Here is a 16,865-nt window from a genome sequence, read left to right on the forward strand (position 1 = left end):
GATGAAGTTATGCTTATCCACTTGACTGTTATTGACAGTGTGTGTGTGTTTTCAAATAATAAAAAAGGACTTAATTAAGAAGGAAAAATTGGCACTTGATTTTCAGGTTCAAATGGGTGTATGTTTCCTCCAAACCGACAGGTGGCGGTGTGGCGCCTTGTATAACTTTACACCTCCGTATTAAACCCACGAAGAAGTGACCTGATCCGGATATTGATATTATTATGATGATTATCAGGTTTTTTGAGCGAAATGGTTCAGTGTTTTGTCGCTGAATGTGACCACAGTTACAGTAAAAACCAGTGCAGTTTTTTCCGTTTGCCCTCCAACATCAGAACGAGGCGGAAATGGGAGCAACTCTGCGGGTTCGTGCTTTATTTTAATTCACGTTCGCTTTGCTGTGCGATAGAGGCAGGTGTAGTCCCAAACCACTTCCTGGTGGAACGGAAGTGCACTACATAGGACGCAGGAGCGGTGGTGTGTAGTGCACGTGTATAGGGAAGGGGAGACATTTTGGATTGAGCCATTGCTCATGTCCCTGGTGAGTGATCTTATGGCCAGAGATGGGCTACTGTACAAACTTTGTCTCAGGACTGTGTCCTAAATGGTCCCTTCTCTCTACAAATGCACTTAAAAGTTGTAAATTAAATACCGTAATAATGTCAGAAAACAAAATATCGTTAATTATATTTTCCATGTTATTGAAAATTCAACATATTCTCGTTTATTGCATTTTTTTTTTTTTTTTACTGCTAACATGTCTCTTAGGCTGAATCTTAAAATATGTGCACTATCTAGGGTATGAAATGCACTCTTAGTGCACTTTGTCAGCCCTTTCAGGAAAATATTCTATGGTATTTAGTGCACCTTTATAAGGTGATTTTAAGATTCAGCCATCAGGGATTGATGATATGTTTTTGAACAAGCACTTTAGATGTCAAGTGCACTATAGGGTTGAATAATGGATGATGGACCTTTTTATATGTGAAGAAGAGGAATGAAATTGAAAATAGGTCCTTATTGGACATTTATATTATAAAACAAAACCACGACCAACAACAACTACTTTCTGTTTTCTAGTGTACTTAGTATACTGTATAAGAAGCAGAAAACTATTTGGAATTTAACCAATTAAATGGAGCCTACCACTAGAGCTAGTGCTCTTTATCTTTTTCAGGCTGTATCCTAAATGCCAGCTAATAAAATGTTTGCACTACACGTAACACTTATAGTCCATCTAGTGCACTTCACATCAGTAATGGTGTTTTTAAAACTTTCTCATCAAGCTCCTTTATACGGAGTGGGGAGTGATTTGGGACACAGCCATCACTTGTACCCTCAGCTACTAGAGATATGCATTTAAAAAAAGATTTTACAAAGGAATGTAGATGTATATTAGTGCACTACGTAGGGAGAAATAACAAGCTGAGGAGTAAAATCAGAAATACCTCTTTACTGGATGTGATAATATACAGTATATGAGTGATTCCACGCTTATGGGTACTGAAATGGGGACATGAACTTATTCACCTAAAACCATTTCTTTTTTTACCATCAGGTCACAAAACATGTAATCTTTAATGAATATGTTAAAAGATAACTTTAATTTTCTGAGATGTAATAAAAACATATTTATATGCCAAAGTCAAGCCTATGAGTTCCAAAATGATGTCTGTTACATTACTTCTGTTACGATTGTCCATCTCGCGTCTGTTACAAATTAATTACAATCTAGCTATATACCATGTTAATCTTATTGAAAGAATGTGTATATTTATTCTACTACACATGTTTATTAATTATATTTGCTAAAACATCACCTTCCTATGTTTCAAAAAGTAATTCTACATTGTTAAAATTGAGAATATATATGTCCACAACACTTCTGTTACGTTCTGACTTTGGCATATAAATATGTTTTTATTACATCTCAGAAAATTAAAGTTATCTTTTAACATATCATTCATTAAAGATTACATGTTTTGTGACCTGATGGTAAAAAAAAGAAATGGTTTTAGGTGAATTTTTAAAAATAAGTTCATGTCCCCATTTCAGTACCTATAAGCGTGGAATCACTCATATGACACTGTATAGTTGACTAAATAGTGCACTCACAGATAAAGGAGGATGCTATTTGGGCATGAACCAGTGTATGTAGTGATATTTTTGGCTTGTTGCCTGGCAACATCTTTCTTGATGGAAGGAGTTGCCAGTGTTAGAGATAAAGCTGTTAACAAGTGTGCAAGGAGACTTTTGTTCGGTTTTGTGTGTTACCGGATTGTAGGCGTCCTCCGGACTGCTCCAATGAAAACTCGAGGATTTGCAGCTGTCACTTTGTAGGCGGGATGAAGTCTGCAGCTCCTAGTGTGTTTAAATGGAGTGAGAAGAAAGTGTCCTGCGTCACAGTTTCATATACTGACCTGAAGGTAGAGTGAAGAACTTATACACTGTGTGTGTGTTTGTAGCATTGCATGCATCAAACGACTCATACATGTGAGTCGACTCATTCACAAGCAACAGGACTCATGTAACAGTGGCTTCACCTCTCTCTCTCTCTCTCTCTCTCTAGGAGGAACCTGAGGAGAAGGACATCATGAGTGCAGCTCCAGAAGGCACCGTGTCTCTCAGCCCTGCAGGTGAGCCTCTTTCTTTCTTTCAAATTTAAACTTTCCACTCCACCTGGAGGAGTTTGAGTCAGGACCATGATGAAGGTTCAGTTGTTCCTGAACCTCCAGAAGGTTCTGGTTCTCCAACACCAGAAGGTTGTGGGGTTTGATCCCGCAGAACCGCTGTCAGACCCCTGTTCACTGTTCCACTTCCCGCACATGGAGTGTGATTTGTTTTGTGGTTGTGTTCTGCAGGAATAGAGCAGAAGATCACGCACTTTAAACAGGACGAAACCGAAACGGAGATCAGCTTGTTTCAGACAAATCCAACTCCAGCAGGAAACCAGAGGACCTCCGATCAGAATGTGTCTGAGAGTGTGTGTGTGTAAAAGAGAGTGTTTGAGTGAATATACAAGTGTTTCAAAATGTGTGAGAATATTTGAGAGAGTGAGTGAGAATATATGTGTGTGGTTTAGAGAGAGAGAGAGTGTGTGTGTGTGTGTGCACGCATGCATTTCTGAGTGTGAGAGAGATGTGATAATATTGAAGATTGAGGTATTATTTCTGCTTTATGAATGTGCAATTTTACTGTCCGGGAAACTACACAATCAGTTGTCCTTTTTAGTGAATGAATAATTAGTTAATTGTAATATATTTAAATCATCCTGGTGATGAATCATTTTTAATTAAAATAATACAACAGATGGACTGTTTTGCTGCCTTTTTAACTGAATATATAAATAGAAATGTACAGTTTAATTCACAGTTATGTCTTGTTTGTTTTTAAACCGCTGAAATACCTCCTGGGAGCTCTTGTGTTGCTGTAACACATACCGCCGTGTCGGCAGGTGGCGCGCTAACATAACTTTCCCATACAACAAAGAACCGGAAGCGAAATTTCAAATCGTAGGAGACTCCGGGGTAAAGACATGAATACTCATGAAGCAGCACGCACTGCGGTGTGTGATTGGTTGAAGCGGGGGCGCGTGGTGGCCAGAAACGCTGCTGGAGTTTATTTCTGAGAATCCGCTTTTTAAATCATGGTTTTGACTGAGTGTAAAATTTGCAGCAAAGCTGAAAAAGTCATTGACACACAGAATCTGACATGTTTAGAGGTAAGAAAAGTTGTCACGAGTCAACGATATCATAATTATGGACCACAATGGAAATAAGTGTTTTCACTTTCTTGTGTCATCCATGTATTTATAATTGTTTGGATGTATTTACATTGGATTTACGACGTAAAATTAATTGAAGTAAGTAGACATCAAGTTAGCTAGATAGTGTTGCTTAGAATTAGCATACAGTAGGATGACTGAGACATGAAATTACACATGATTTTATGTTTAATCTTAAAATAATCAGCACATCAGTTGGATGTTTTTCAATCTAAACAAGCATTCAGGCACGAAAATAGTCTGAAGTCATATCACCAAAATAAAACAAAAATCCCAAAGCTGAGTACAGACCAATAATATTACTAGTTCGGTATATTGTTGATATTGCAAGATTTTACTACAGTACAATGTTTCGCTAGTATTTTAAGTATCAGTGGTTTTATAACTGTATTATTACACACTAACAATTAACTCATCTCATCTCTAGCCGCTTTATCCTGCTCTACAGGGTCGCAGGCAAGCTGGAGCCTATCCCAGCTGACTATGGGCGAAAGGCGGGGTACACCCTGGACAAGTCGCCAGGTCATCACAGGGCCGACACATGAGCACCCCACATGGACCAGAGCACCCCACATGGACACAGGGAGAACATACAAACTCCACACAGAAAGTCCCCTGTCAGCCACTGGGCTTGAACCCAGAACCTCACAACCTTCTTATTGTGAGGTGACAGTGCTAACCACTACACCACCAGTTTAATAATAAAATAAATAACAAAAAAGACTACACTACTGTCACTACCGTCTAAAAAATGTAAAAGGTGAAATTCATAATCAGCCTTTTATTCATCTAGTTATTCTTCATTAGATTTTGAAATCTCATCTCATCTCATTATCTCTAGCTGCTTTATCCTGTCCTACAGGGTCGCAGGCAAGCTGGAGCCTATCCCAGCTGACTACGGGCGAAAGGCGGGGTACACCCTGGACAAGTCGCCAGGTCATCACAGGGCTGACACATAGACACAGACAACCATTCACACACACATTCACACCTACGGTCAATTTAGAGTCACCAGTTAACCTAACCTGCATGCCTTTGGACTGTGGGGGAAACCGGAGCACCCGGAGGAAACCCATGCGGACACGGGGAGAACATGCAAACTCCGCACAGAAAGGCCCTCGCCGGCCACGGGGCTCGAACCCCTTGCTGTGAGGCGACAGCGCTAACCACTACACCACCGTGCCGCCCATGTAACAATTAGCTGACATTTAAAATCACAATTTTACTGTCTGTTGGATTTTTTTTAAATATCAGGAATAAAACACTTTTGTGCTGTTATAGGAAAATAAAAAAATGAGTTGCTATGATGAAACAGAGTGACTGTTACCATCCTGTTGCCATGATTTCTCTCTCTCTTTCTTTCTTTCTTTCTTTCTTTCTTTGCATATTAAACTTTTTTTATCCACTTGTTGCATTTAATGTAGTGGAAGTTAGTTTGTGTTCTTGTGTATGTTATAGCAGCTATAAACAGTCATCTCACCAGACTCTGTTTATTTCCTCTTTCTTGAAGTTAATAAGCCCTATCAATAAGCATATGTGTGTTTCTCCCACAGCGGATTCTCCCTCCAGACTACACCCATCACCTTTGCTCTTACACACGTTCAGGAGACGAGCCCGAGTTCGGTGCCGTCTTCAGGTGTCAGTTCAGAATGATGTTAAAATCTGAGGGGGAGCTTCTGCAGTGGCTCAGCAGGTTTCAGGAGCAGTCAGGTCTCACCTGGAGGAAATCCAAAACCTACCCTGCTGTCGGCCCCGTCACCAAATTCAGGGTGAGAGGAATTTCTAGGTGTTGGCGATTTGACCAACATGGAACGTAGCCAATACGTAACACGAGCTTATAGCTCCTGGTTTCGCTGAAATCATCATGCAATTGCACTCATTTATCAAGCTGGATACTAACCAATTTATTCGTAAATTGTTCACAGGAACATGTACACAAAATAGTTGTTCACAAAAATCTCTGACACTGCATGACATCAGATTCATTTAGGGGCGTGGCCTGAAGTTGCACAGTGGTGCTTGAAAGTTTGTGAACCCTTGAGAATTTTCTATATTTTTGCATAAATAGGACCTAAAACATCATCAGATTTTCACGCAAGTCCTAAAAGTAGATAAAGAGAACCCAGTTAAACAAATGAGACAAAAATACTATACTTGGTCATTTATGTATTGAGGAAAATGATCCAATATTACAGGCAAAAGTATGTGAACCTCTAGGGTTAGCAGTTAATTTGAAGGTGAAATTAGAGTCAGGTGTTTGCAATCAGTGGGATGACAATCAGGTGTGAGTGGGCACCCTGTTTTATTTAAAGAACAGGGATCTATCAAAGTCTGATCTTCACAACACATGTTTGTGGAAGTGTATCATGACATGAACAAAGGAGATTTCTGAGGACCTCAGAAAAAGCGTTGTTGATGCTCATCAGGCTGGAAAAGGTTACAAAACCATCTCTAAAGAGTTTGAACTCCACCAATCCACAGTCAGACAGATTGTGTACAAATGGAGGAAATTCGAGACCATTGTTACCCTCCCCCAGGAGTCGTCGACCAACAAATGGCCCTTTTCCACTACCCTTTTTCAGCTCGCTTCAGCTCACTTCAGCCCGACACGGCTCGCGTTTCGACTACCAAAAACCAGCACGACTCAGCTCGCTTCAGCCCTGCTTAGCCCCTAAAACTCGCACGGTTTTGGAGTGGGGCTGAAGCGAGCCAAACCATGCCGAGTGAGGCTGGGGGCGTGAGCAGACACTCCCCTGTGCACTGATTGGTGAGGAGGAGTGTCCTCACATGCCCACACACGCCCCGCGAGCGCGCTGGGATCTGTAAACACCGCAAACCCGGAAGGAGAAGAATTACGAATTACGAGAATTTCTGAAGCCTTATGCGCCGCCTCGCCTCATCTATACGCTCTTGCCAGTATCTGTTGGCGTTGTCGGTGACAACAAGCCACAGCACCAAGACCAGCAACACTAACGACTCCATGTCCTCCATGTTTATTGTTTACTATTCGGGTTGTGAGACTACCGCTTAAAAGATCACTGATGTCACTGTTTGCGCTGCTTAACGACATCACCTGACGTCCACCCACTTTCGCTAACTCCACCCAGTGTGTCCACCCACTTCCAGCCAGCACGGTTCAGCGCGGTTGTAGTCGAAATGCAACTCCAACAGCCCCGCTCAGCCCGACTCAGCACGGCACGGCTCAGCCCGACTCAGCCGCGTTTGTAGTGGAAAAGCGGCAAAAGATTACTCCAAGAGCAAGGCGTGTAATAGTCGGCGAGGTCACAAAGGACCCCAGGGTAACTTCTAAGCAACTGAAGGCCTCTCTCACATTGGCTAATGTTAATGTTCATGAGTCCACCATCAGGAGAACACTGAACAACAACAGTGTGCATGGCAGGGTTGCAAAGAGAAAGCCACTGGTCTCCAAAAAGAACATTGCTGCTCGTCTGCAGTTTGCTAAAGATCACATGGACAAGCCAGAAAGCTATTGGAAAAATGTTTGTGGACGGATGAGACCAAAATAGAACTTTTTGGTTTAAATGAGAAGCATTGTGTTTGGAGAAAGGAAAACACTGCATTCCAGCATAAGAACCTTATCCCATCTGTGAAACATGGTGGTGGTAGTATCATGGTTTGGGCCTGTTTTGCTGCATCTGGGCCAGGACGGCTTGCCATCCTTGATGGAACAATGAATTCTGAATTATACCAGCAAATTCTAAAGGAAAACGTCAGGACATATGTCCATGAATTGAATCTCAAGAGAAAGTGGGTCATGCAGTAAGACAACGACCCTAAGCACACAAGTCGTTCTACCAAAGAATGGTTAAAGAAGAATAAATTTATTGTTTTGGAATGGCCAAGTCAAAGTCCTGACCTTAATCCAATCGAAATGTTGTGGAAGGACCTGAAGCGAGCAGTTCATGTGAGGAAATCCACCAACATCCCAGAGTTGAAGCTGTTCTGTACGGAGGAACGGGCTAAAATTCCTCCAAGCCGGTGTGCAGGACTGATCAACAGTTACCGGAAACGTTTAGTTGCAGTTATTGCTGCACAAGGGGGTCACACCAGATACTGAAAGCAAAGGTTCACATACTTTTGCCACTCACAGATATGTAATATTGGATCATTTTCCTCAATAAATAAATGACCAAGTATAATATTTTTGTCTCATTTGTTTAACTGGGTTCTCTTTATCTACTTTTAGGACTTGTGTGAAAATCTGATGTTGTTTTAGGTCAAATTTATGCAGAAATATAGAAAATTCTAAAGGGTTCACAAACTTTCAAGCACCACTGTAGGTCAGGTGGAATTGTATGTCAGAAGCATAAATGTGACATTTGCATGATGCTAAACTGCTAGCTGTGAGCTTCCATTACGTATTGTAGCTCCAATGCAGAACGAAAGAAACACGAGCGGTGCACACGGAACATTCAGGCTGATTTGATGTAAGTGGTTGTTCATGTGTAGGTCGACCTGCGATGTCACCACAACACAAGGGCGAAAATAGAGAGCTCCAGGAGGACAAGAAACACAGGCTGCCCGGCAACTGTGTACCTAGTGGTGAAAAATACAACATACTCCAGAGGCAGGGAGTCCAGGTTAGTGGTTTTTTTTTCTTCCTTTTCTAAAATCCAGACATGTCATACAGTAACAAACCATATAGGCCTCACACTGTCTAATCGTGTAATGTTCAGCGCTATCTGCTGTCTATGGGGTGAACTGCAGCTACACTGAAACTTGACATGATAAAACATTGCTTACGCAAATCGCTCATGTCCTCATGCACTGCGTAATTTCATTTCAGTTTGTATAAACCTTCACAGAGCTAATATGGCAGTTTCTTTTAAGGCTTTTTGCACATATAAGAAGTGGATTAATATTTAAAATTGAATTAAAGTCATTTCTATAGTTGTTTTTTAGTTACCTTAGTTACTTTGTCTTACAGCATCTTAGCTAACACTGCATGTTTATGCGATGAAGCATTTCAACTAGTGTATGTTTACGTTAATCAGCAATTCTGTTCTCTATCATAGTATTCAATGTAGTGCTATTGATTTGCCATAAGATACATTGAGGACCATTTTGAACACAGCATATGATTGGAGTTGAATTGAAAGATTTTTGGGAAACAAGCTGTTTCTCCATTCGGGGGCAACATTGAGTAAAACTCAGGGCCGTAAACTTGCCCTACTGACAAAATACAGTATGTTGTTGATGTGTTACTGGTTTACTAAACTGACGTGAATGAGTGTATTGTGACCCGTTCACCAAAATGAGTTTGCCATTCCCTTTTTCGAGTTAATATAAGCAGTTCATGTTCAGAATCTGTGACTGAAATGGATTCATTCAGACAGGAATATGATGCAGGTCTGGAGATTCTCACCTCAGAGAAGGTTTGTCTGCCGTCATTACCCTCCGACATGAACACAACCACCACGTAGCAGCCACAGACCCTCTGTGCTGGAGCAACATCTCAGCTGCTACAGCAGAGAAGCTCAAGACCCTGTTTCAGAACGGGCACTCTCCATCGTCCGCTCTGGAGACGCTGAAATACGATTTACAGGAAGAAAATGGCGATAATTTGGCAAATCGATCTGTGTGTCCTGATGTCCACTACTGCCACAAGTAAGTCAGTTTAGCCAAAAACGTTTCACTTTTACATCTTAATGTAGTCAGTCAGTGAAGACATGGCTGCTGTGTGAACCTTACAGCTTATAGTGTCCAGTTTAGCATTGTGTACACACTGTGCTCAAAAGACAGCATGTGGTTTTTTGGTGAAACCATTTTTACATCAACAAATCTGAGTAGTATTCTCATCTAGATCATTTGAAACTTTAGGCTAGGCCTCAGGGCCGGCACGGTGGTGTAGTGGTTAGCGCTGTCGCCTCACAGCAAGAAGGTCCGGGTTCAAGCCCCGTGGCCAGCGAGGGCCTTTCTGTGCGGAGTTTGCATGTTCTCCCCGTGTCCGCATGGGTTTCCTCCGGGTGCTCCGGTTTCCCCCACAGTCCAAAGACATGCAGGTTAGGTTAACTGGTGACTCTAAATTGACCGTAGGTGTGAATGTGAGTGTGAATGGTTGTCTGTGTCTATGTGTCAGCCCTGTGATGACCTGGCGACTTGTCCAGGGTGTACCCCGCCTTTCGCCCGTAGTCAGCTGGGATAGGCTCCAGCTTGCCTGCGACCCTGTAGAACAGGATAAAGCAGCTAGAGATAATGAGATGAGATGAGATGAGGCTAGGCCTCCTACCTGAGTCTGATGCTGGTGCGGAGCTACACTAAATTATGTTCTGAGGAAGGTGGGAATTGATCTACGACTGTTTTTAGCTCTACAATGTCGTTTTGTGCATTTTTTTTTTTTATAAATAACAATGTCATAGGCCACTTTGGAGCAGAACAATGTGATCTCAGTATTGTCATCGATAATGCCGCAATGTTTTTTCAGTGTTACGTGTCTATTACATATACACCGGTTAGTCCCGCCCCCCAAAAAGTTGACTGGTTTAAAAGTGTTAACTACTGTACCTGCTACCCACTACTGACCACCCTTGAACTAACAGAAGTCTCAATGACAGACATTTCTCACGTAGCTTCTCGTACAGCATTTGATATCTGTTGTGCACATTTCTGGCCACAAGCTTCGGAATCACTTCTGTGAGCTGGTATCAATCAGTGAACTTTTTAGAGAGAGAGAGAGAGACACACAGAGAGAGTCAATGGATTGCATCGCATCTTCAGAAATGATTAGAGATTTGCTTGAAATAGTCCAGAGTGAGAAAAACATGGAAGGTCTTTGGTTTTGACAAAATGTACCAGACTTTCTCGCGACAATGCGAAGACTGGTTAATGACACCAAGCTAACTGCATCGTCCACCCTATTTCAAGTTGCTAGTGTCAGATTACCATTAATAGTTAGCACAATTTGCACTAGTGATGCAGTATCAACTTTGGTTTCAATATTCAAAGTACTTTCTCACTTAGATATTGCATTAAACACAACAGTTTTGTTTTATTGCAGAATGCAGTTCGACTCTTTCACAAAGCTACAAGGTACTCAGAGTGAAAATCTCCAATAGATAAAATAGAACAGCTGAAGAGCACACAAACTTTACTCATCACGAACGAAATTTTTTAGATCAGCTTGAAACATGTCTTGGCTGATTGACTACATTTGCAGTAAATACTATTTCTGGCCAAATAGTTGTTTTGACGTTCTGTAATCTCCTGTGCAGACTGTACTTTGAGATCTTTCAGAAAGCATACCAAGTGCCTTCGTGGGACAAAATCCTCCAGGACATCCGGCAGCAAATTGACAAACACAACTCTGAACAGAGAGAAAACAGCGCAGCTGTGCACACTACTGAAGACGGCCAGGTTGTTGTTGCAGTCTGCACCCCACTCATGAAGCGTGTGCATACTCGCATTGCAGAGAGTGGAGACGTGTTATTGATCAACTCATTCTGGAGCTGTGATGACAAGAATCTGAAAATATTCGTGTTACTCTGCCACTCTGTAGAAAGAGGGCTGCCTCTGGGGGTCATCATCACGTCTGAAGAAACACAGTCCACCATTTCTGCAGGTCTGTGGCTACTGAAGACTCTCATTCCCAGCAGAAACTTCTTCGGATGCCATGGAGGTCCATGGACCATTGCCTTGTCGGAAGACTGCACGCCTTTGCACCATGTGCTCCAGGAGGCGTTTCCCGAGGCTTCGTTCTTGCTTTGTGCTTTCCACCTCATGCAGGAAATGCGCCAATGGCTGAGGGACAACAGCAGCAACATCACCAAACCTGAACGGTCTCAACTCCTGGATTTGTTCAGACGACTGGTCAGTGCAAGGTGCAAGGATTTCCTACAGTCTCATTATGAAGCCATACGCAGCAACCCACTTGCATCAAAACACCCAGGATTCATTCAGCACCTAGAGGAAACATATAAGCGAAGAGAAACCTGGGCTGCCTGCTTCCGAGATAATTTGCCAAGTGGCTATGCAGTATTTGCCAAGCGGATCCTCAAGGACAAGGTCCTCCATCAACTGAAAGCCTTTAATCTCATTCAGATGGTCCACTTTGTCCAAACTAGGATGGAGTCGCATTACATCCGTCAGTTAACACTTGTAGTCAACATTGGGAATCTCTGTCAACAGTCAGAGACGTACATCAGTGAAGCAGCTCAGACTACCATTGTGCAAGTATGTTTCTTCACTGTTTTCTGTTGTGTTTAACTTTAGTTTATTAGTTTATTTAACAGGGGCAATACCAGAGTTAGCTAATTTTCATCTGTGGTCCCTGGGCAGGGGGCTTAAAACAAACAAACAATATAGACAATACATACACTACTATTGCCACTACGACTAAGGTGGGGTTTACATTAGACCGTATCAGTGGATCATCAGATTAACGTTTTTAAAACGATTAGTGTGCACACAGCAACGCCAATACACGATTCGCGTGCACACAGCAACGCCAATACACGGATACGCTCGGCTCCGCAGGCATCCTGCGCTCCAAATCACTCCGCCCTGAACAGCGAGTGCCCTCTGGAGGGTGCGCACTCCGGCCCTGCGCAGCTCACAGAGCGCGCGAGTATAGCGCACGAGCAGTGATTCGGGACTGAGCCGCTGTGTGTGTAATCTCAGTGCATGTCGGGCATGCGCGTCACTTACCACTTGCAAGTGGAAGGATGGCAAGCCTAAAGACAATCATAACTACACAATGGGCAGTATTTGCATCAGTATTTGCAGTATTTTCATACTTTTATACTCTTTAATGAAAGGTGATACAAGGCGGAAGTCCGCACCGTTTTTCAGCAGTCGCGTCACATGACCAACGCCAGCGAATCAGGAAGGTGGATGTCACAGTGACATTGTCCAATGACGACGCCAGCTAGAGCTCAGCACAGCGTATCCGCGTATCTCAATGTTTACACAGCACCGGACCAGACACGATCTGGATTGAATACGTGGACGCTGGCGGATTCCCGTTTCCCGGCGTTTCCAGGCGTTTTAATGTAAACGGACAGTGCATCCGCGAAGAAAACGAGACAGATACGGTCTAATGTAAACTTGGCCTAAATATACACTAAAAACAGCAACATCATACTAGGACAACACAACATGTAACAATGACACAAGAACAACACACCTACACAGTACACTACTATCAATACACAAATGACAACACATAGGGCAGCACACATCACACAATAATAAATTAATGATCACATCTTTGATAAGCCTTCAGCCATATCTTCAAGGATTTTTTAAATTGGCTGAAACTTGTACAGTCTCTAATATGAACTGGAATTGAGTTCCATTTTTCTACTGCACTGATAGAGAAAGCTGATCGGCCAAAGGAAGTCTTCCTGAAACTCCCATAACAATCACCTTTCACTGAAGACCTAGAGACCCTTAATTTATCTCTGCAAAATGATATGTATTGCTTGAGAGGTGGCGGTGCAAAATCATGGATGAGTTTATACATCAAGCACATATCAGCAAAACAGATAAAACTCTCAAAGGTTAGTAAGTTTTGTTATGATGGCACAATGATGGTAATTTCTTGGTTTTTTTTATTAAGAACTTTTATAGCCTGTTTATAGAGGGTGGCTAAAGGTTGTAAGATAGTCACCCCTGCCTGGGACCAACTTGTAGAGCAGTAAGATAGGTAAGCGTACCCATTAAGCCCACCAAAATCTAAATTTCTTTATTTTTCATCCATATTCACACAATGTTTTAGTGAAATGATTTGCTAAATAGTAAGATTTACCTCTCATCTCAATGCTTATTGATGAGTTGATGTGAATTTCAAAATACACGATTAAGATATTTTAGTAAAAAAGTCAAAAGTCTGGCTGGGCTTACCATCGATACCCTTTAAGCCCACTTGTGTTCCTAATAAGCCCACTTCAACATATTTCATAGAATAATGTTGTTTAATGAAATATAAATATATCAATACATGAAATAACAATGAAAGTGTGCTGTAAACATTCTTTTTCATAAATATGACCATCTGATCAACTGACAACAGGGATGTGATTTGGGGCTGGTGAAATTATCTGAAAATTTTAGCCGGGGGTCTGGGGGCCGCAGGCCCCCAGCTGGTCCAGGGCAGCACCCTGGTGGGGGGACAAGGGGGGAAGCCCCCTGAAGCTCCTGGGTTTTGGAGTTTTCTGACTTAAAAATTGTACTAAAATGGCAAGCAAACATACAAGAAAAAACTTGTCATGATTAACAAATTCAAGCCAATTTAATGGTCAACATGCAACTCTGACACACACACTCTCGTGCGCGCTCTCTCTCTCACTCGCGCGCGCTCTCTCTCACTCGCGCGCGCTCTCTCTCTCACTCGCGCGCGCTCTCTCTCTCACTCGCGCGCGCTCTCTCTCTCACTCGCGCGCGCTCTCTCACTCGCGCGCTCTCTCTCTCACGCGCGCTCTCTCTCTCTCTCTCTCTCTCACGCGCGCTCTCTCTCTCTCACGCGCGCTCTCACTCACGCTCACAATCTCACTCGCGCGCTCTCTCTCTCACTCGCACACACACTCTCACTCACACACCCCAAAGAACCAGCGCGGCAGGGCCCGCTAGCCCCGCGCCTTGGGACGTAATTCGCCCCGAGGCGAGCCGCGGCGCTCCGCTTAGGTTTCGTTTCTATCCCGGTCTCCAGCCCGACTTTGGACGCTCGTAGCTTGGGCAGGGGAGGTCCCAGTATCCCCAAACTTGACAGCCAGAGACAAATCTGAGGCTGTCATCTTTCAAACAAAGTCGGAACGAATAGGATACGAATGTGGATTTGAGGGAAAAATCGGAAACATTTTTTTTTTCAAGTTTTGAGGTGAAAAAAGCGGAATTCCGCGAATTCGCGGAAAAATCACATCCCTGTGACAAACATGACAAAACAACACAGAACAATGAATCATTTCATCTAATTTTGTTTCATTTCAGGCAAGTGGATCAGCGAGCGGATTTGATCATCTTAAGTTTTTGTTTGTATACATTTTCCACCTCAGTGTAGTTGCTGAGGTAGAATGGGCCAGCTCCCACTAGGTTTGCCTTGCACAGTATGAACTTTTTTTCCACATCTTCAACCTTCTCCCTTGAAGGGAGATGGTGCGTGTTGTTTGGGCCCCGGTCAAGAAATTTCATGACGTAAGACGTCTCACCCTCTGGTGGCGTAGACTCATTGAGGACTCGCGCTATATAATATTTCGCAGGCTTGGTAAAAAGCACTGCGTAGTAAGTGTCTCTCTCTATAGTCAACTCGAGATGAGCACTCTGGCATTCATCCTTCTTGTTCTGGTCAGCTCCTTTTGTTTCTTTCCCTTGTTGTTTGTTTGTTGTTGTATCTTCATTTCCGTTGTATTCAATCTTTCTAATGCCTGTTCGGACGTGAGAGCCTCTCTGTATTTCATGGTGGATATTCTCCGTCTTTTCTTGTCTCCTGCGTTTTCTTGTGGCATGATGCGCTTCAGAAAATACTCCTTTATCTCAGAGAGTGGTGCACAATTGACTGCTGTAGACGTGCTCGCTGTTGCTGCAGGCACAGGCAACGGCATAGCTGGAGGCACAGATTGAGGAGTGGACAGTGGGATGGCTTCAGTGGGGTTGGAGGATTGATCTTGTGTAAATGGTGTGTTGGTCTTCACCCCCCTGATTACACCACTGGGGTTAAATGGATATATCCCAGTGCTCTGGAAACCGCTGATGATGTTCGCTATTATTATGTTAATAGCGCTATTTCGCGCTGCCGTCGGGGGCAGTGCTTCAAAAATGATGCTGCTTGTAGCACTGCCCCTTTTGCCTAGCATTTGCTAGCTGTAGTTTGCATACATTTCAATGGGTGGTACCATTTAAGCCCACCTGTACAAAAGGCTAATTTATGTAAACACACAACTAAACAGGGCCTTTTATGATACATATATTTAAATATCAATGTTAAACAAATCATAAAATGGTCACTATTTCTATCTAACAACTTTAACTGTTCTGCTGGAGAAGGATTAGCAGCACTAGCGTTTTTTTTTTTTTTGAGAGGTTAGCTACTTTTGCAAGCTCACAAAACTCATCTTTTCATTAAAAGAGAAAATATATAATTTAAGAAAACACATCGTTTTTTTCAATAAAAATCAGCACATTTGCCTCTTATTTGACATAATATCAATATACTTACCAAAGATGTAGCTGAAAAGTGTTGAAAATTGGGGATTTCTAACAGGTTGCAAAAGTGCAAAGTTTTTCTGTGTCTTCTCGTCAGTTGTCCTGGGACTGTATACACATGGGCGGGGCTAATTCAACCATACAAAATGTTATTGGTATGCAATAAAAAACACTTCGTAAAGAACAAATTATTTAATTGAATGAAGTAACTTTTGGCAAAAAAAAAAAATGTTTTCTTTTTTTGTAATTTGACCTCAAAGTTGAAAGTGGGCTTAAATGGTACATGGGCTTATTGGGTACGCTCGCAGATGTGGAAAAAATCATAGAATGTAAAAACAATTTAGCAGCGGGTAAGGGCAATTGGTGCCTAATATGCCTAAAATTAGCTGGACTAGCTCTGACATTTTTGGATATCTTTTTTATATGCTTTTTAAAAGTTAAGTTAGAATCAATGATAACACCCAGATACTTGAAATTATCAGCAGTATTTATCACCTCTCCCTTAACAAGGATATTAGGTTGTTGTTTTGGGTCATGCCTCTTGATGGAAAAATACATGGCTACTGTTTTACTCACATTAAGAGTAAGACAGTTAACTGTCAGCAAATCAGACACTTTATTTAAAGCTGCAGTAAGTTGTGTTGCAGCTTGTTCACTCGTTTTGGCATGTGTATAAATAACTGTGTCATCTGCATACATCTGAATGTAAACTTCTGGGCATATCAGAGGTAAGTCATTAATATATAGACTAAATAAAATCGGTCCTAAAATCAATCCCTGGGGGACTCCAATGGTGCTATTATACCCTGTCCACACTAGGGATTTTGTACCGATACGATACTACTTTCGTACCGCAACACCTGTCCACACTAGCAACTATACCGGTACTGTAGCGGTATAACTGTATCGGTACGAAACCCACAAA

General features: G+C 42.3%; 1 protein-coding gene across 4 annotated transcripts in view; it reads left to right on the forward strand.

Moving 5' to 3' along the window:
* Positions 1 to 3,384: 3,384 nt before the first annotated feature.
* The window catches only part of LOC132883292 (uncharacterized), a 40,486-nt gene continuing 27,005 nt past the window's right edge, over positions 3,385 to 16,865 (forward strand). For 3 of the 4 annotated variants that reach the window (XM_060916723.1, XM_060916724.1, XM_060916726.1), the window contains exons 1-5: positions 4,193 to 4,450; positions 5,338 to 5,553; positions 8,255 to 8,385; positions 9,155 to 9,412; positions 11,017 to 11,974. In XM_060916723.1, coding sequence (XP_060772706.1) covers positions 4,268 to 4,450; positions 5,338 to 5,553; positions 8,255 to 8,385; positions 9,155 to 9,412; positions 11,017 to 11,974 — 1,746 coding nt within the window. In that variant the 5' untranslated portion in view covers positions 4,193 to 4,267. Of the gene's footprint in view, positions 3,722 to 4,192; positions 4,451 to 5,337; positions 5,554 to 8,254; positions 8,386 to 9,154; positions 9,413 to 11,016; positions 11,975 to 16,865 lie in introns of those variants that run through there. The other variant, XM_060916725.1, reaches the window with a different exon arrangement.

This window comes from Neoarius graeffei, chromosome 3 (genome assembly GCF_027579695.1).
Source record: "Neoarius graeffei isolate fNeoGra1 chromosome 3, fNeoGra1.pri, whole genome shotgun sequence".
NCBI lineage: Eukaryota > Metazoa > Chordata > Actinopteri > Siluriformes > Ariidae > Neoarius > Neoarius graeffei.